Here is a 21,140-nt window from a genome sequence, read left to right as displayed (position 1 = left end):
GTGCTTTACATGGGATATCTTCAAATACAGAGTTCCAGGTTCCACTTCATTCACATGTGAGCTGTTGTTAAGGAACCACTCTGCTGGCTGTACTTTATTTCTTGTTAAGAGTTCTGGAACATTTTGATCATGGGCAGGGCTAAATCACACCATTGCTGGTCAGTGTGCACTTGCTCATGCACCAAAGGGAGATGAGATAGGGGATGTGTCACTGCATCCATCTTCTGAGTCATTTTCCCAGGAGGAATTTGCTTCTGTAGGTGCAACCAGTCAAACAAGGGCAAAGGCAAGGAGACATTCAGTGCCTGATGCTAGGCAGCCAGCTAGAGAAGGGGAGGTAGTGCTGAATGAGGCATTTCAAAGAGGCCTTTGGGTACAGGGATGCCTTAAGTTTTAGCTTTCATATTTTTCAGATTCTGTACTGCATTAATGTATGACTCTGAACTACATATAAAGTGTCAGCAAGTTCTCTTCACAGTTTAGTTAGACAAAACAATACTTTTTCAGCCTGAGAACCAAAGACGCCATTGCAAGTATCAAAAAAGCGCAAAAAGTGTAAACAGCAGTGAATTGAGGAGAGCAAACTGGGAGGATGGGACTTCATAACCTGAAGCTGTAATTGGGCAATTAACCCCAATTTGTAAATGGACCAAAACTTATCAAAGCATGAAAACTCATGACCCATCATCCATCTTTGGTGTAGCACTGGCCAGGCTCTTGTACTGCCCAAGGTGTATCCTTTAAAGGCCTTTTTAATAGACACCTACTTTATTCCTTTAACTCTGTCTAGCCTCTGTTCTAGGTAGCCTCTCTAGGCACCAACAGTAACTTCTGTGTTTATCCAATGCTCCAAGACAGTTCCACTCAAAAGGGGTGTTTTTTTTTTTTTGTTTTTTTTTTTTAATTAAGATCACAAAGCCCTACTTCTCCCAAAACATCACTGTTTGGAGACATCCATTTCTGGGGGCTCCACTGCATTTCTGTCTCTTAGTGAGAAGCTCATCATGTAATATCAGTGTAATTCTCATGTGATTTTTTTGTGCATGGAATAATTGTTTTTATATTAATACTTTTCTAACTTCCATATCTCTAGCGAAACATAATGGTTCTGTTCGCTTTCATGTTGCATCTGAATAAAATAACTGTGGTTAGGACATTTTGGTTTGAATTCAGTGTTTTCAAGTGTGTATTTAACACTCTTGAGGTAAAACAAATTGCTTGGGCCCTCAGGCAACTTAGGGCTAGAGATACCTACTTTGTGAATTTAAAACAACTTTTTGGGGCAGGCAGGTCCACAGGTGTATAAAAAGGCATGCTGCCTCTAGGCATGTGCTGTACAGCATATCAGTTATCCAAGGATGTATTTTCAGGGATGCATTTGTCTTGCTGTCCTTTAAATGGCTTAAGCCACTCTTCTGTGAACACTCTTTCTGACTTTGCTGCTCAAATTTGCCTGAAGATGTACTAAAGATACTTAAATGTCCATTTGGTTCTCATCTTGAGTACCCATTCACATTGAATAGAAAAAAAAAATTGCCAGGGGTCCCATGGAGCCTACTTTTGTGGGACCAGGAAAGGTTCTTCACTTCCAAAACAATAGCAGAAAGTAACAGAAGCAAAATAATTAGCCAATAACAGGGTTTGTGGAGATGCTTGTGACACTGGTGAAGTAATTTTAAATGACAGCATTGTTGAAGCTGCATGAACATCTTTCATTGAAAAGTAGCAGAGGAAAAGGGTGGTGAGAGAGGGCTGTGGAAGGCAGGAGACACAGAAAACTGTGTGTAAGCACACTCCTAGATAGAGTTGGTACACAGGATCATTAACAGGTGTTCTGTGAAACTTTCCTCTCCTTGAAGTTATTTCACCAGAGAGGAAGGGATATGGGAAAGTGGAAGGAAAAGAGAGATGGCTGATGCTCTCCAGGATGTGTTCCCGCAGGAAACTCAGGGGACAGAGAAATTTCAGGCCAGAATTTTTGCAGCAGGATTTTTATCTCCTCAGGTTTGGGGAGAAGATTTGGACCATGTATTTAGTTGTCAGATTGTTAGATGAGGGCTTCCATGTGGCAGTTCCATCGGAGCCCCTGCTACGTTTGGGGTCTGCAGTGTACTTTGAAAAATGCGTGCTCACTGTTATTACATGGAGATAAGATTCAGTATATTTTTATCTACAAAATGTTTTGTGCATTGAATATCAACTCTGACAGGCAGAGAAGCAATTTCTGGGGTTGTTGGTTCTTACTCCTTACTATTACAGAGAGACTCCACCATCCAGAGTTTTACTTGCATGACAATTTCTCTACTGAGTAAAGCAATAGAAGATATTTCAAATGAGTTGACCTTGCTATAAATAAACCTAGCTATACCTGAGGAAAACAGAATTACACTAGTTTTGTCAAGCTGGCCATAAAACTGAAATCCTGACTGAAAATACTGCAATTGCCACAGAATGCTGAAATGTCAGCTCATTTCTTTGCAAATCTAACCTCTCAGTAATTGTAAACATAATTTGATGGAAAGCCCATTGGAACAATTTGCTGATCTTTGACATTCTCATTATGTATAATGCTGTGCAAAACATTCTCTGAAATAATCTGGTGTAGAATTTACAGTTTATTAGCTTTGGGTTTGTTCTTTATTTTTTCCTAGAATTCTGAGACCCTGTTTGTAAGATTAAAACTAGATTATTTTGAGAAAAAAAATGTGACAGGAAGACAAGGCCCTTTATATCACATAGCATAGAGTTTTCCTCTACTAACAAACAACTGTTTTCTGTGGTATAATTTGTAAGGTTTTATGTGAACTCCTGCTCCCTAATTCATGTCCATCTTGTGCCCATCACTAGAATATAGGAAAAAATAATTCTGGAGCCTTTTGAATTTTTGCAGTATGGATATGACAGTGATGGCACAAAAAGAACAGCGTGGCGTAAAGCAGTAGCAGGATCTTGGCATCCTCCTGGATGCTGGTTTATTATTAACTGTTCACTTTAGGATGCAGAAAACTGCAAATTTTTTTTAATGTATTCTTCATTTTGGTTCTTATGGCCCATTTCTTAGAACTGAGAATGATAAAAGTTTTAACAGACCTCTGGAGATCAGCTGATCCAAGCTCAGAGCAGGGTTGTGATTCATTAGATTGCTCAGGGCCTCATTCAGGTGAATTTTTTCATATATCCATGCATGGAAAGCCCACAGAATTTCTGAGTAACTTGTTCCAGCATTTGACTATCCTTATGGTGAATAAGATTTTCTTGACAGTTTGAGCTTTTTATGTCCCAGCCTGTGTCCACTGCCTCTCTTCTTTGCACACTTCTAATGAAAGCCTGGCTCCACCATCTCTTCTCCTTCCCCTGTAGTAGAAGACAGCAAAAGTGTTTCCTCCTTCAACTCTCTCTTCTTCAGCATGTAATTCTCCCAGCACCTCCTCATTCATTGTGTGAAATATATTGTATTCTGGCTTATACCTGTAGAGTTGTGGTAGGTTTGGAACAATAGTGGTTTATGAAGATTATCCATGAGGATTTAACCATGTGGCAGCAATGAAAGGCATAATGGTCTCTAAAAATATATAACTTGTTCATGCCAGAATGGTTACTTATTAAGAGAAGTCACTCTACCTGTGCACACATTATTCTGAAACATTAACATTTTATGGCTCTTTTTTGTGACTGCTGTGGTTGCTTTTGTTCCTCAGTGATGACAAAAATGGCAAGGATACCTTATTGTTCCACTTGTCCAAACCTTGACCACTAGATGGAGGTTTGATTGCTTCATGTAATTTTAAAGTTCCAAACTGTGTTGTTGCTTTTGATTAGCATACAAATAAAGCATTTAATATTTGATTGCTCCCCTGAGATTTTAGGTAACTTTGTGTAACTAAATAGAAAGATGTTTTAATCATCATTTTCTAAGTTTAATTGTAATGCATAAATTATTAGCACTTGTGGGAAGGTAGACATTACTGGGATGAAAAAGAAAACTGAAGCCAGGAGAGTATAGCTGTTCATTGTTTTAAATATTAATTCTATGGTACCTTCTTGTATCAGCTGACATACATCTTCAATGATTCTATTATTAAAATGGAACATCCTTTCCTATTAAGTTCAAGGTGGTTTATGAACTCAGGGTAACATGTTGACCTGTTTAACAATGTTTAACAGCATTCCCAATACTTCTCTGTTTGTTTCCATAATCTGAAAGTAGAGTCATCCTATTTCTAGATTATTCCCATATTTCTATTTTTTTTATCTTTTTCAGTTATTTGGTGTGAATTACTTCCAGTGGCGTAGCTGCATGAGGCTGTCTTGTTCAGTCTCACCTCTCTGAAATAAAAGCATTTAGCTTTTAATTCCTTCATTACACAAAATCATAATGATACTCAGTTTCCTTTTATACAAGAAAGAAAATATATATATTTCCAACAAAAAGCTTAGTAAAAATTAAACGCACAGTTAATTTCAAATGTTTTAAAATAGTAATACATAGAATATTGTGTGTAAAGGCAGGTGATGTGCCTGCCTTACCAATACTACTGTGATATCTAAAATCATTCTTTTATAATTCCTTCTGTGAGTCAAGGTAATACATTTTTCCTGAGCCTCGCTTTGTTTCTGAGGAACTGAGGCTCCGAGAAAAAGAGAACACTTTGCCAAAGTGCATGTCAAGGCATTTGTTGAATGGCAAGGATTTCAATCTGATTTTCCATGCTTATTCCCTGAAAAACCTTGCTCTCAAGGGGTGCCACCAGCATGATGTCCTGGAAGAGCGCCTGCCCACCCTCTGGGCCTTAGGTGCTGCTGTGAGCAGACCAAGCACAGCAAGCACAAGGTTTCATGATTTTGCTCAGCTGTGAGGTGCAAAAACCCCCTTCCACCTTAAGTATGAAAATAGATATTGAAGGAACAGGCCCTGTGCTGCTCCTTGGCCCAGGTGACAGGAGCAGGGCTTTGATGAGAGGCTGCTCCCAGCAAGGGGGACTCTGTGATTTTGCTCTGCCCAGCACCGCGGGCTCGCCGCTGCCGCTGGCACCAGACCCAGACGTGCTGGTGTCAGAGAGAAGCTGTCACAATGAGCTCTGAATTCATGAATCTCAACTCCACAGGAGGAGGAGCAGCCTGCTAAAGGTTTCCAGAAGGCAAGGAAGGCTAAAAACACTGCTTCTCACAGCTTAAGAATTCTTAGCTTTTTCTTTAACTTGCCTGTGTCTCCTCTAGCCAGTGTCAACTGGAGCTGGGGCTCAACAGCCCAGTTCCAAATCAACAAAAGAACTAAATCATGTCTTTAGTCTCAAAACATGCTTACGTGTTTTACTGAACCAAGGGCTGTAACACCCTTGAAATACCCACACTTGGCTTCACAGCTCTCAGAAACAATTTCTGGTTTTCAGCTGAATGTAGTGTCTGCTACTTGAAAGTCAGGAATGGCTTAGTTAGAGATGTTGGTTTGATAGTCATAGCCAAAATTTCACTGATGAACAAAAGCTTCTGCGTCAAAGAGGGTGTCATCATGTTTTTGAAGGGCATCTTTATTTTTAATCAGTTTCAGCATTCACAATACTTCAGAGAGGAATATCATTTCCCTTACATAGCTGTAATGTAAAGGCAACAGACTTATTAGGAAGGAAGGAGAAAAGTTTCTCAGCAGTGGCATTTGAAAAAGTTGTGTTAATTCCAGATTTGTTTAGCACATTATTTTCTACTTTCACCATTTGTCTTCTTGACTTCCTAAAGGGAGGACTAAGTTTTTAGAGGTCTTTTAAAAGGAAATGTCATTTAATGAACCACTTCAGTTAAGTAGGAGTGGATGCTAAGTGATGCAGGCTAATGAGACAATTTAAGGTGAAGGGTTTATATAGCAAATCTCATGCAGTTAGAATAAGAACTGAGTAGGGAAAGAAAGGAAAAGCTGTTGGAATGATCACATAGGAGATGAGAAAAATATTTCTAGATTTTTCTTAGGCTCATAATGATTCCCAGAACTTTCTTCTGGACTTATGTCTAGGTGGAAACAAATTTTAACCACTGCAGTACAAAGATGCTGTTCTTTGAAGAGCTATACAACAGTAAAGGGTTTTTTCTCAACTTTAGAGCAAGAATTTACAAGGCCAATACTCTCCTTGATTTATACAGAGTGTCCTGCTACACTTTCTGGGCAGAATGAATGTGCAATAAGAACCATGACAATGTAATAGAGTAGAGCAGAATATCCATCCTTTGACTAGGAGATGATATTTGGCTTTTTTTTTTTTTAATAAGCTTTTTATTCTCAATTCTGAATTATTTTTCTTGTTGATATGTGAGCTATAAAGCTCGAGAAGCTGTAAATCATAAAAAAAGCCCTTCAAACCACAATTAGTTGCTCTGTAAATATCCTTCAGACATTTTTTTTCCCCAACCTTTCTTTCTTACCATAAGTTTTTAAAAGACCTTCAGTAATGTACTAAATTTTGACTGCCTACATGTTGCAGCCACCATTGCAAGGAGAGCTGTAAAGTAAATCGTGAAATGGCCCCTTCATTGTCTATTTTTTCCATGAAATTTGTGTTGTTTTATTTTTGAAGTTTCTGGTTGGGATTTCTCTTAAATTGAAGGCCCTGAACTACTGGGGTTTTATTTGTTTGTTTTTTGGGTTTTTTTTTTCTGAAGATAGTGTTTATTTGAAACTACTGACACATTTTGCTGGATTTTTCTGATACTTAAAGTTTTACTCTAGAACACAACTGATACTTATTTCCCCAGTGTTAGACTTTCTACAGCTTTCCAGCATCTGGAACAATCTCAGGCTGCTATTAAATTGGGTCTACCATCTTCAAACAGTGTGAGCACAATCAGCATTTAGTAAAATAAACATGGCCCCATTATTTCCTAATGCCTTGCTTAACAGCTTTAAGATTAGACCACGTCCCCCATGCTCCCAGTAGGCAGCACTTAAACAGTGAGTAATATTTCTGTCTGCCGTAGTCAAGTAATCCCAAATGTAAGTAATTTACAGGCTGGCATTAGGGACTGTTACAAGAGACATATTGTAATATGTCACTGAAAATCAGCCTGCCTCTGCACATTTGATCAACAGCCAGATGGAGGCTTTTATCACATTTATTTAATCTGAAATATACATAGTAATTACAGTGGACCTCTGGATTCTCGGTCCCCGTCGCTGTCTCAGGAGAAGGTAGGAAATGAATCTGTCAGCTGCAGGCTGGTGGGGATGTGACCCCCTTGGTAGAATCTGGGTGTGTTACAGCTACTGCTGCTGACAGTGGAGATCATGCTGCTGGAATTAATGCATGTTGCCAAGTTAAAAAAAAAGAAAAGAGGTCCATAAAGGAAAGACTGTGTAACTTTATTTTTTTTATTAATACAGAAAGCCTTTAGGAAAGCAAAGACCAATGTTACTCTTAGCAAACCCATTACCAATCGATGGCTTTAAGAGCAAACACTCTCTTACTAATAGCTGGATGGTATTTAACTTAAAGGCATCTGAAAACAACAGGCTTAATGTTCCCAGAGGAGAATTTGGTTAAGATATTGAATTCCATCAAGCATGTCATTATTAAAAGGGGAAAATATTGTTGTTTCCATTAGTACAGAGTTGGCATATAAAGAACGGATAGCATTCAATTAAACCACAAGGAAAAAATTCAAACAAATTGAAGGTAGATTTATCTCTTGGGCAGGAACTTCACAGATGGATGTTGCAATTGTCAGAAAGAATTTTATAAGATTTTGTGCCCTAATTAGAGCAGCTGTAGAAGATGCCTCACATATTAATGGTGGTGCTGACCTTATAAATAATTTACCCCTCACTCCTGTTACTCTGTGCATTACAGAAGGCTATCTTTGCTAATGACTCTCACATCTCTCTTTCTGAGATGAGCTGGATCAGTCAACATCCACTTTTGGATCCGTTACTACCCTAACCACAAGTATGCATGGCTAATCTGGAGATACACTGAAAGATAAAATATACTATTAACTGCCAAAGAGGCTCTTCTATTACAGTTACTCTCACTGAGTAGTCCCATGACAGATTAAATTGCTGTTCAGCCTGAATAAGGTGTCAGATTCTGGCTGGAAGTGGCTGGTTTACTGGGGTGTTTTGATGTCATTATAGGCTTATAATTAGTCTAATCTGATTTGGTAAGAAAAAAATTAGTATGACAAGCATAAAGAATTCATTTGAACAATAGGTTTTCTTCCACCACAGAACTAAGTTTTAATTAGAGCTGTTCTTCAATTAAATTAAATCTGCCCTTCTTGGTTTTAAAACTCTCATGAACATATTCAGTACAATGTACCTGGTACAACTGTGCATCTGTTGCTGCCTCTCTGATCTTTACCCATCCTTACCTGTTCTTAACTTACTTTACATGTGTGGCTCTGCCTTACTGATGACAAAACTTCTCCTCCCCAGTTTTTCTGCCATCAGGATCAGCTTTGTTTCTCTCTCTACTGATCCTCCCCATCCATTTGTTTCATGCCATTTCTTGACTGTGTGTCATTCTCCCACTGCTTACTTGTGGTGGTATTTATTATTTGAGCTCTGCAGTGATGCTGATTAGCTCTGAGAAGCAATCAGGGCAGGGGTTCATGTAACAGCATGGCAAACAAGGTGGCAGAAAAGCCACAGTGGAAATATTTATGCCACTTTCCAGTGGGCTTCAGCTCTTGGGGCTTCCTCCAGTTAGAGGAGGAAGCTTTGAGTGATCCCTTTGGTGCTTTGAATGATCACTGTCTCAGCAATCTCCCCGTAATTCCTGTAGTGTATTATGGTGATAATGAGTTGCTTTCTCCTGAATTGTGAATGCTAAGGCTGCCAGGACCATGTGAGTCTGGCCCCAGCCCCTGTGATGGCAGCCAGCAGCAGATGCCCACGCTCAGCCAGCTCTGCAGAGCACAGGTGCCACGCTCCCTTCCCACACGTCCTGGCCATGTTTTCTACAGCAAATCAAAGGCTGTGGGAAGTGACCAAAAGCCACAGATTAAAGACACTCTAAGAAAGGGAGAAGAAACTGGGACCTCCAGTTTCTGTATTAGTGAGAGAATGGTTTATTATTTATATAAATAACTTCTGGTAACAGGAGAAGGAGCTGTGTGCACACTAACCCCATCTGGTCTCTGGTCTTGTTTGACAAAGAAAACCAAGAGCAAGGATCTTCCTATATTAATTGATGGAAAGTTATCAAAAGAAAAATGGCACTTCTGAAATGTGTTTTTTTCTCCCAAAGTAGGAAGTCATGATTCTCATTTTTCTAGATAGAGATAGGATCTTCTTTGTTCCTTTTTTCTTTTTTTTAAAGTATCGAATAGGTGGATGTTTCCAAAGTTCAATCTTTTTTTACTGCAATGAAGGCATTGAGCATTCTGGAGCTTCACAAGAAAATGAAAATTAAAATGCTGGAACAGTTGACTCATTCAACTTAACAGGGAAATTTTCATGTCATCTATGCCATTTGTGTCTTTTCTACAGCCTACAGAAGTTATAGCTGGATGGACAAGTATTTCTTCAAACCCAGAATTGACTTAATTATCCTCTACAGAAAATAAGAGGAAGGCAAAACATTGCAGATTTCAGGGGTTTTTTTCCTAAGATAAAGTCTGAAGCAATTAATGAGTTTATTGACAGCCAAAAATATAATGTTGTCAATAAGAAAAGTCTTTTATGTCCTCTAATTAGAGGAACTGTTCCCTTCAGGAAACTGGAGCTTTTACAGTGGCATTAAGGAAAAAAAAGAGAAAGGAAAAAAGAATCTTTAAAAAACATGTGTCAATGACACAGGCACAAAATATGGAACAAGGCTCTAACGACCCTGAAAAATATTGCTAAACTTTTCATCTTAATATTGTAGGTATACAGCTCTCTTCTAAGCATTAAAATAAAATACATTTGCACAATAAATAGATATGGGTAGTGCTTTTATTCACTTTGACAAGGGCTACCTGCTCACAAATATATATCAGGACACATTTACATTTTTCTGTCCACTGAAAGAAGTCTTGGTTTCATGAGAACAACAGGAGCTCTTGAAAAGGAGCTCTGGTTTCAGCTGCTGAAATATTGTGTAGGGCTTTTATCTTACTGGGACATAGGCTCTTCTTAATGGGAATGTATGTAAAATTCAGTACTGTGGAAAAAAAAAAGAAAACAAAGGCAAAATGGGCCAAATGTGCCACTGCAGTAGCATGGGAAGAAAAGGCTATCAATTCCTTTGAAGGTTTAGAAGTAATTTTTTCTGCCTGTCTTTGCTATGGTTGATGATGTTCTACTATTAAAATATCAGTTTGTATGTGCTGTATATTAGCGCAATGTTTTGTTCTTCTTTGCTTCAGGCACTGAAGGATAAAGAAGCTTGTCACATATTTTAAGTTTGGAATTGGTTAATAACAGAATGCATTTTCAACAAATTTCACAACCAGCCCCTTTGGGCAGCTACTCATTGCAATTTAAATGAAGGTGCAGAAAGTTTCTTTCTTTTCCCACTTAACAATAGTTTCACAAGTTTGGCGTACATGTACTTTAGTGGTTAGTAGTATATTACAAAAAGAGATTAAAAACACCTGTTTCAGCCTTCCAGGCCGTGCAAGAGAAATTGAACTCTGGGGTGCCCAGATTAAGGTGTTAAAATGGGTAAATTCTAACTTAGCAGCATTTATCACAGACAGCACTTCTGCCACTTTTCCTAAGGCAAATACCTTGTCAGCTATCACTTCAGTCTAACCTTCTATCCATAATGTGGTACAATTCCTGCTTTAGTCTTTTTTCCTGCTGATGTAAAACCAGATCTTTGAGGTTCTGTTTTGATGTTTTTGTTTGGAGGTTTTTGGGTTGGGGGTTTTTTAGCTTGTTTGCTTTGATTTTTCCTAAGTTTTACCTTTTTTTTTCCCCCAAAACATGCCTTGGTGGGACAATTAAATATTTTATGAACCCTATGGCTAAATCTTGGCAGTGACATTAGTCTGAATACATTTCAGAGCCCAAGTTTTGCCATAAGCTGCAGAAAGAAATCATCTCTGGTTTCCATGAGATTGTGCCTTGTGGCTTTTTAACTGAATTATGGAAATACTGCAGTGTGAGCTGAGACAAGCAGGAAGAGAAGCACGAAGGGTGGGCTTTGGGGAAAGGAGAAAAAGGTGAGGAAGCAAGGGCTCAGAGGTTATAAATGCCACCTAGCCATGTGAAACCTTCCAAGAGGATCTGTGCCACTGGACACCAAAGTATATGCAATGGAGAGAAACCTCTAATGAAAAATTGATTCTTGGGCAGAGATTTTCACAGAAGCTTTTGTCTCTATTAGAGCTTTTATAAAGGCATCCTTCCTACACATTGTCTGATATCTAATAAGCTCTGAGCCCCTGCTGCAACCTGTCCTCTCAGGTTAGTTATAAGAAAACAAGACTCTTAAGTTCTTTACTGTCTCTTAAAACTTGTTGTAATGGAACCACGTTTCATAAGTAATTTGAGCAGAGTGAAAGAGAATATTCACACAAGCTCTTGTCTCCTTGGGAAATTAAGTTGATATGCAGAAAAAATTCACTGGGGAACATTTCTAATGTAATTTGCATTCACTGATGGACTTCAGAAATCCTCCTACTGCTCTCCCCCCACAGTTGTTGCAGTTTGGTCTCTGCTGGTTAGGACACTTCAAAGCAGGTTTAAATATCTCATGATTTCAGGCTCCCTGCTAGATTTTCTCCAAAAATCTTCACAGTCTCCCACCACTCATTTTCACACTCACCTGTGCTGTTTCAACAGCCTTTCAAATAAGACAGAGCTAATTATTTAATTTTAATTTAATTTTTGTACTTTTTGGGGTTTCCCACCCTAAAATTCACCTTGCTTTACTGAACTGATTAGGGCAATGCCCTTAAAACAATAGCTTTTTGTAAAAATATTAAATATTAGTGAGTTGTACTGAGGGTTATAGCAAGTCCCTGAATATGTAGAAATAATCAGCAGTCATTTTAAGAGATTTTTCTACCATATAAATTGTAACACAAAGCCATGCCACAGGAGCCCTTATAGGAGCAATTCTACTTTGCAGCAGCATTTGATTATTCATTAAATCAAAGTAAAAGTAAAAGTGACTGTAGGCTGGTGGTTTCAATACTTCTGTGAGAAATGGGACAGCCCTTTCTTTTCCCAGCCTTAAGGAACAGTAATTTATGAATTATACATGTATTAATAACTCTTCACTTTGTGAATGCTATTAAAGCTCCACAGCAAATTGGGATATTTCCAATTTTTTGTATAGTAGAAATGGTCAAAACAAATTATTATTTTGGATTCCTCAAAACCTAGGTCATCTCATGCTCAGAGTGATTTTTTTAAAACTTCACCATATGAGCCAAAAATACATATTGATAAAGTTCTGCAAAAGAGAGGGCTACTTGAGCACATATTCCCCCAAATATGCCATTTCAGCATTCACAAATGTGCTTGTTTTGCCTTTGCTCAGGAAAGGGTTATCTGACCCTTTCCTGCAGCCTGCTCAGTCAAGTCAACTCTGCATAAATAAGAAGGAAACTTATGCATGAAGAAACTGAAATTAGGTGAATAATTAACATACACTTTATGCAAAAGCATGAAAAACTATTCCAAAATTTCTCGGCGTAACTAAAGTGTGAATTCATATTAAAATATTCTACATTGAAACTTTGTCAGCAGGTCATGAAAAGCGCATATCGAGTTATTTCTTGGGTCTAAGGTTTATCTGATGTGTTTCATCTCTTAAAAAATGAGGCTTTTTTTTTTCCTCTTAGTCATTTTAAGAGTGTTATTTAATTTGAATGTGTGTTGTTTAATTTAAGTGTATTCACAGTTTGTGAGCAAACAGTAACAGGGAAACCCCAAAAGCTGAAAATGGGTAAATTTTCACATCATTGGCAATCAGTATTTTGAAGAAGCTTTCTAAATTTAGGCAGGGGGGGAAAGAGCAAATAAAAGAGTATAGTGAGGTTTTGTGTCATTATGTTTTTATAAGATTTTCTTAGTTTTATCAAAGGATGACTGATCTCTGAAGATCTAGTCTGATTGCAAAATTGTAATTCCATTTTTTCAGGCCATGGGTACTGTAGCTGCCTGTGCTCATGTAGTAAAAACCAGTATGTATTAAAACACTAACAGTGTAATCTTTTTTTCTTCTTCTTCTTCTTTTTTTATAGAAACAGCTGAATTATAAGTATTTATTGCACAATTGCATACCTAATATTTCATTTGCTGGAGTTGTGTGTATGGCAGGGTAGGATTTACTTGGGAAAGTCCATTAAGCTTAAAACGTGAATCTTAAAATAATCTGAATATTATTATGCTTTTTGGAAAGCAGACTGTGGAGTGGTCAGTGGTTTCAGAAACTGTATTGGCAGCTGCTAAGACTTGTGCCCAGAACACTTGAATGATTATGCACATTCACTGTATAAATACCTAAAATACAAAAAAGTGTAGCTTCCAAATCCCTGTATTTCTGTCTTTCAGATACTGCTCGGGCACATTTCGAAATAGTAATTATTTATACCACAATAGAAAGCCCCAGATCTATAATTCACTCATGGGGCTTAGGTCATTTCATGAAAGGCAAAAGTATAGTGCATTACTCTGTATGCATAATGTAGAGCATGTTTATATTTAATGCTAGCATTATTTTTATATGAGGAGACTATTCATGAGGTATGCTTGCTGTTCAGAATATTGTTTATGTCGTGCAGATTTTCATTTTGAGATGGGAAAAAAATGTTTGTTTCCCAAGAAAATGTCGGCTAATTTTAAGAATCTTTCTTTATTTCCTTTGCTTCCATCTTTTCCTTTCTCTCCTTCATTTCCTTTTTCCTTTTTAACAAAGGAATTGTTCACTGATAATATAGTAGTAATAGGTTATGTATAAGGTTTTGGGGTTTTCTTGGACAAACTCCCCTAGTTTGATACCAACCAATATAATCTGGCTTTGATAGCAAGGTTGAAATTAGAGCAAAAAATATGCTGCTACTTTTGCAGTCCAAGGAGTACCTACATTAATTCTAATGTTTAAAAAATTCAGCTTATGGAAGTATTGGAATCTCATTAATCCACAGTAATAGGTGGAAACCTTGTGTTGAGGCTGGCTTTGGGTCACTTCTTGTAGTCACAGCAGGTGTGTCAGAGGAGGAGATAGTTACTCTGAGGAGGATAAAAACACAGAGATGTATTTATCTCAGTGTATTGTGAGGATTTTATCTGTAATATTCATTACAGCTCACAGAGGACACGTGTTGTACGTCTGGGTATTGAGCTAAGGCTGTGTGCTTCAATCAGCTTTGCAAAAATGCCTGTAGATAAAGTTCTGTGCTAACCCTTCTCTGGATTATTCCCTGCATCAGGAAGTATATTATCCCTTAAAAGATCTCCTTTTATTCTTCACTGTTACTGGCAGCACACCAGCAGGAGCCAGTTTTTAGTGGGAAAACACGTTCGTGCTGCTCCTGTCCCAGTGCTGCCAAAGAGCATCTCCTGCAGGTCACACACAAGGCTTGGGGACATGGGTGGTCCTCAGAGGCCAAACGGGTCCTGCCCTTTTGCTGCAGGGAGGAGCCTCACTCAACATTGCCACAGGCAGCGCAAAAGGAGGAATTTTCTAGATGGCTCAAGCAAGCTGGCATTCCTGCAGCAAGCTGTCACCTTGCATCTTCTCAAGCAAGCACCCGTGTCCTCCTTGCTCGGCTCAGAAAACAAAGCCCTGCAAGGCAAGGGAGAGGATGGATGAATGCTCCAAGCTCCTGCTTTTGGAAGGCAATGCTTCAGCACTCTTGCTTTCCCCCTGTGAGTCTGCTGGTGCCCAGGATTTGGGGTCAGATTTAATGACCAAAATGGAACCTATGTCCTGCTGGGCTGGTGATGTGTACTCAGCCTGGTGCCACCACCAGCAGCACCATGCCAGGAGGATGTGGAGGTGGAAGAGGATGCAGGAGAGCTGACTTTTTAAGGTGTTTCTAGCTTTTTTGAGGGCAAATACCTATTATTTGCCATCATTTCCACAGAAGTGCTATGACCAGCTTCCCCAAAGTCCGTGTGGGAGCTCAGAAAGCCAGCAATAAGTGACAAAGTCCTGCCTGATGAGTCCAGTGACTGTTATGAGCAGAACTGAATCTGTACCAGTGGCCACACCACTCTGTGCTCCATCAAGCCTGAAAATGTAGTTGCAGAATGCTTCACAGTTTGCAAAAAGGAAGGGAAAACAGGATTCTTTTCTTTCATCTATGGAACATTATATACATATGTGTTTGTAGATCTTGAAGACATAGAATGGCTTGAGTAGGAAGGGACCTTAAAGATCATCTAATTCCATGGGCAGGGACACCTTCCACTAGACCAGCTTGCTCAGAGCCCCATCCAACCTGCTCTTGAACACTCCCAGGAATGGGGCAGCCACAGCTTCTCTGGGCAACCTGTGCCACCATCTCACTGCCCCCATAGTGAAAAATTTCTTCCTAAAATCTACTCTAAGCCTACTCTTAGTTTGAAGCTATTTCCCCTTGTTCAATCATTACAAACCCTTGTAAATAGTGTCTCTCCATCTTTCTTGCAGGCTCCCTTCAGGTACTGGAAGGCCACAATTAGGTCACCTGAAAGCCATGTCTTCTCCAGGCTGAACAATCCCAATGCTCTCAGCCTTTCCTCATAGGAGAGGTGCCCCATCACTCACGTCAACTTGGTGGCCTTCCATGTCCTTCCTGAGCTGGAAACCCCAGAACTGGATGCAGTTCTCCAGATGGGGTCTCAGAAGAACGGCTCAGAAGGACAGAATCCCCTCCCTTGGCTTCTGCCCACGGTGCTTTGGGTGCAGCCCAGGACACGTTTGGCTATATGGGCTGCAAGAGCACAAGGCCTGCTCATCCACCAGCATCCCCAAGTCCTTCTCAGCCAGACTGCCCTGGATCTGTTCATCCCCCAGCCTGGACTGAGAACAGGGTTTGCCCTGACCTGGGTGCAGCACCAGCACTTAGTCTTGTTACACCTCATGAGACTCCCATACCAGATGTATCCATACATCCTACTGCCATATAGCAATCCTGGTCAGCAGAATGTAATCGTGGTATTATGGAATCACACCTCCTCAGCATTATCAGAGCCCTTTCTATCATCCTCACAGATTTGCCCTCTTTTATGTGTAAATATTGTTCCTCACTTTCCCTTTTGCAAAGCAAAGAAGTTGTTTGCAAACTATTTGAAGAACATAAACAGCTCCTACAAGGCAAATGCCCTTGAAGCAGTGGGAGTGGAATGATTGCAGCATACAGAACATGCTAATAACATCTTCAGAGAATTACTATTACTTCATAGCAGAGGCATTTCATTATAATAGGAACCATGTCATGATCCTTAGAATAAAACTTTGCCTTCTGCATTTATCTGTTGAGTCAACAGTCACAGGTTACTGGTTGGTTGTTAAAAGCTCTGAAGAATTACTCACCCCAAAGTTGTGCTATTTCCCACGATTGTCTCTTTGCAACTTTTGTGACGCATTGGGCAACAGAACAGGCAAATGAGCAGCACAGAACACTTGAATCTGACAGTATTCCCAGTGCTCTGAACTGGAAAATGGAGCCTGCTGATTCACTCTGCCATTAGCAGATGTGCAGGTGACACCAAGTTGTGGGGGAGTGTTGATCTGGTGGAGGGTAGGAGGGCTCTGCAGAGGGACCTGGACAGGCTGGGTCAATGGGCTGAGTAGAACAGCATGAGGTTTAACACCACCAAAGTGCAAGCTGTGCCAGAGGAGGTTTAAGTTGGACTTTGGGAAGAATTCCTTCGCAGAAAGAGTGATTGGGCGTTGGGATGGGCTGGTTAGGGAGGTGATGGAGTCACCATCCCTGGAGATGTTAAGAAGTGACTGGATATGGCACTCAGTGCCCTGGACTGCTTGACAAGGTGATGCCACTTCATTGGTTGAGCTTGACAATCTCAAAGGCCTTTTCCATCCCAGCTGACTATAATTCTGTGATATCTATTGCAGCTTGGTGTAATAGTTATCACACACTGTGTGTTAATTGAGCATTTGTAGAAAATTCACAAGCTGATGCTTGAGTCTGAATGCTGAGTTTCAGTCTGCCTGATACCTTTATCTAACCAAATCCATACAGACTCAGCCATGTGCAGAGGAACTTGGCACGGCTGCACTTTATCTGCCTTTTTATTTCTGGTGCAAGAGGGTAGGAGTGAGGGGAAGAGAACATATAAGGGTTCCCCACTGAGAATCAATTCTATAAATTATGTATTATGCAGACGCTATTCTGCTGATGCTATCCAATCCCCAATTCTTACTTCCTTGTTTTTCCTTCTATAAATAGCTGTGGCCAGGTTTTCAGTTGTAAAGTGACTAGGACAAAGCTAGGAACCTTTTTCATTTAATAACCTCTGCCAAAGAAGAATAGGGTAATATTTTTCATAACTGTGATGTCCTCAGGGTTTTAACAATCTGGGAATACAAGCAGCACTGTGCTGTTGATAAGATACTGGGAGTAAAAGTGGGAATAACGGTGCTGAATATTAAAGAGTGAAATGCCCTATTTTCAGGATGATCACTATAAAACTTGGTATTGTGAATTTTTCTGTCTTTTTTTTTTTTTTCTCTGTGTAGGATCACTTTTTCTTTTTTGTCTCTCCTTCTAGATCCAAATGCTTTGGCTGGACAGACCGGACCTGATCATGCTCTTATAGGAGGAATAGTGGCTGTAGTTGTCTTTGTAACACTATGTTCTATAATTCTCCTTGGGCGATACCTGGCAAGACATAAAGGTAGGACACATTTAGGGGAAGTTCAGTCACTCTTGGAAGCAAGGAATGATTTCACCTGGGAGTGCCATTTCCTTTCACCTTCCCCCCTCTGCTAAATGATTAGAACAAAAAATAGTTCTCAGTCCAGTCACAAGTGAAGTCCCTGTGAATTTTTAGCAGTTTTCCAGTGGGCTGGCGAAGGCAAAGGACATGGAGTTAGTGCATGCCCAAGGTCATCTTATAAATCAGTGATTTAGGAGACCAAGGGGTAAGATTGCCCCTTGGTTTTGGATCTGAACTCCAGATGCTTGATTACATGTTCTCATCATGTTCTCATAGTTTTAACTACCATCTCAGTTCAGCAGAATATATATGCACTGAGTGAACAAAATTTACATTTTAATGGATTTTGCTAATATTTCAAGTATATGTTTAAAAGATAATGTTGGATTCCAGTATTGAGTATTCAAATCAGTTTATCAATGATCCTGCTGGAATAAGGGGTTAATTCCTGGGGCTAGCTTTACTTTATTCTGTGGTTTTACCTTAATAATTCTGGTCCCTTCATTTTCAATCCCCTCTGCCACTAAAGATAGCAGGAATGGAGTGACGCTGACTTCTGACTTCTCTGTGATTTGATTTTGACCTAGTTAGTTCCAAAATCACACCTTGAGATTTAACCTCTGTACAGCTTGTAGGCCTATTGCTAAAACCCAGAAAAAAAAAAAAAAAGAAAAAAGAGAGAGGATGAGTGTTGGTATTAATTTATTAATTCAGTAACTCTCATTTTAGATAGGATAATCATACACCTAGCAAACATAAATTGATAAAAAACATCTTTACAATTGGATTATACTACCTGGGAGAAAATCAGAATTTTTTTCTAATGAGCCAGTGAAAGTGTGTCTCTTTTGTTTTACTTTCCTGAATGAACAGTTGTACATCTCATGCCACCATAAATAATGATTTTCACAAAGGGAAATTTGACTATTGTACACATTTCTTCTTTTCATTCATTCATTTCCAGAGCATAAAAATAGTTGTGATAGTATAATATGAGTTATTTCAGTTAATAAAACTTCCTCAATTTTGTAATTCTTGGAACTTTTTATGATACAATTCTGTAAAATTAAAGCATAGATATGATCACTATAAAACTGAAATACAAATGATCAGTGGCCACAAAAAAAAGAACTTTTACTAATCTCTAGTTCTTCAAAATTGCTTTGTTTTTGATAGATAGCTATTTCATGAAATAACCAAGATTTTATCACTTATTCTATAATTGAAAAATATATTGCATTTACTGCAGTTAGATAAAGTGGAGTTTTATTAAAATATTTCCTTAATTTGTTGTGGATATACTATAGTTTGTATATATGCCTTTCCCAGTATAAGTATCAGTGTAAATATTTCTTAAGCAAATTAGAAAGTTGAGCACACCTTTATGATGTATACTAAAAACTGTGTAAAAATATTTTTCATTAATTGAAAAACTGGAGTACATTGTTTGAAATGTACTTCCTATAATGCAGTGTAAAAAAAAAAACCCTAATCATTCTCTTTTTCTTTTCTTTTCTCTTGTACTGATTCCTACAGGAACATATTTAACAAATGAAGCAAAAGGAGCTGAAGATGCCCCTGATGCCGACACAGCCATTATCAATGCAGAAGGCAGCCAAGTCAATGCAGAGGAGAAAAAAGAGTATTTCATTTAGATGCAGAGCTAGAATCTTGGAGTTTTACTTATCAGGCTGACTGCTGGAGAAAACTGGCTATCGTTTCTCAGAATTCATTTCTGCCATCTTCTGCTATCTTTATTAACTCGCATACCTGCTATAAGTAGCCAGTTTATGCCAACAATCAGCTGTTGACATCCTCATTCTATGATTACAGTATCATGCATAAAACAGGACATTTCTTATTGCCTAAAAATCATATCCACTGCTCTCTTAACATACAGTGCTTGAATATACAGCCTTAACAATGTTAATCATCATCTTAATCCAAGTTTTCTACATATGTAAGTGTTATGCAGCTTTCTTTTCCAGTTTTCTTTTATCATGTCCCTATTAGTATGTCATAGAACAAAATTCATAACAAGTACTATTAGGTAAGGTCCTAATTTACTTACAGAAAATGTTAAGTCTAAGATTAGAGGTTTACAAAGAATATTTTATACCTATCTATAATGCAAAAAGCAACTTGTTTTTGAAACATATGCCCTTGGAAACACAAATTGAAATTGGTTTAGTATAGTTTCTCATATGTTTGGATTTGGTGGGAAAAAAGATCAGTCCAGTGAATTTTTTGGGGTGTTTTGCTTTGTTTTGTTATGATTTAAATGGTACCTTGACAATAGTGCCATGGTTTAGTGGTAAAAACATGTGAGTAGCTATACAGATTCTGCAAAGTTAGGTAATAGAGCTTCTTTTGAAACAATTTGTCCTGCCCTTTTACTGGCTTTTGGGATCACAAAGATTAGAGAACTTTCTGAGTAATTTATGTTTTTATAATTTATTTGCTAAACATGAACTCACCTGCCTACTCAAATTTGATGTGTTCATGGGGCACAATTGCAAGGCATTTTAGTATCTGTATATAGTGCATATAATAAATTCAATTAAACATTATTTGATACATATTCAACTTTTTTGGCGGTAGCTAAGTCAGTCACAAGTAAGCATTTTCTAATGTCCATTATATCCCTTTAGATATGCCTCAAAATCAATATTCTGAGTAGATAACATGTGTTAGTATTTTTTTGTCTGTATGTCCTAGCACTGTTCAGCAGCAAACTTTTCTAGTTCTTGTTAATTTTTTCTTTGTTATACAATGGAAGCACAATGTTATATGGAAAGGTAGTTTTAAGCTAACAACCAGTGCACAGCCTCAGGTTTTAAATTACAACCACATTTGATTACTATCCTTAAAAAGTACTATTGAGTTGCTAAAATTCTCAATTTTAATTTGGCAGTTCCAGAGCTGCTTCTCTATGTTGGTTTGCCAAAAAAAAAAAAAACAAAAAAAAAAAAACAAAAAAAACTTAAAAAAAAACAAAAAAAGGAAAAAAAAAAAAGAAAAAATAGAAGTGTTAAAACAAAAGATATATGTTTTGTGTATACAGTAAATGGACTAATTCTTTATATTAAATTCCTGTCTATGCATTTTGTGAGGTACAAACTTATGTCACCGTGAATGATAGAGAATTCCTGCCATGCTTTTAGCTCCACAGTGAAGGTCTCTGTTTGGATTATTTCTGAATTTTTTTTTTTTTTTTTTTTTGTGTAATTGACAGCTGAAAAATCACATGCTCTTAAATATGACAACAAAACACTGTAAGCCCATCGGCTTATTTCCTCTTCCAATGAAAAGAAAAGGTTGCCATAACAGG

The 21,140-nt window shown here is 38.4% G+C and overlaps 1 protein-coding gene across 3 annotated transcripts in view; it reads left to right on the top strand.

The window, feature by feature from the left end:
* Window positions 1-20,863, top strand: part of CADM2 (cell adhesion molecule 2) — a 571,723-nt gene extending 550,860 nt beyond the window's left edge. For all 3 annotated transcript variants that reach the window (XM_059493329.1, XM_059493330.1, XM_059493328.1), the window contains 2 exons: window positions 17,642-17,767; window positions 19,346-20,863. In XM_059493329.1, coding sequence (XP_059349312.1) covers window positions 17,642-17,767; window positions 19,346-19,464 — 245 coding nt within the window. In that variant the 3' untranslated portion in view covers window positions 19,465-20,863. The remainder of the gene's footprint in view (window positions 1-17,641; window positions 17,768-19,345) is intronic.
* Window positions 20,864-21,140: the final 277 nt, after the last annotated feature.

The sequence above is a fragment of the Ammospiza nelsoni genome, chromosome 2 (assembly GCF_027579445.1).
Source record: "Ammospiza nelsoni isolate bAmmNel1 chromosome 2, bAmmNel1.pri, whole genome shotgun sequence".
NCBI classification, from domain to species: domain Eukaryota; kingdom Metazoa; phylum Chordata; class Aves; order Passeriformes; family Passerellidae; genus Ammospiza; species Ammospiza nelsoni.
The sequence above is the reverse complement of the archived record's forward strand: the minus strand, read 5'-3'. Positions and strand labels throughout refer to the sequence as shown.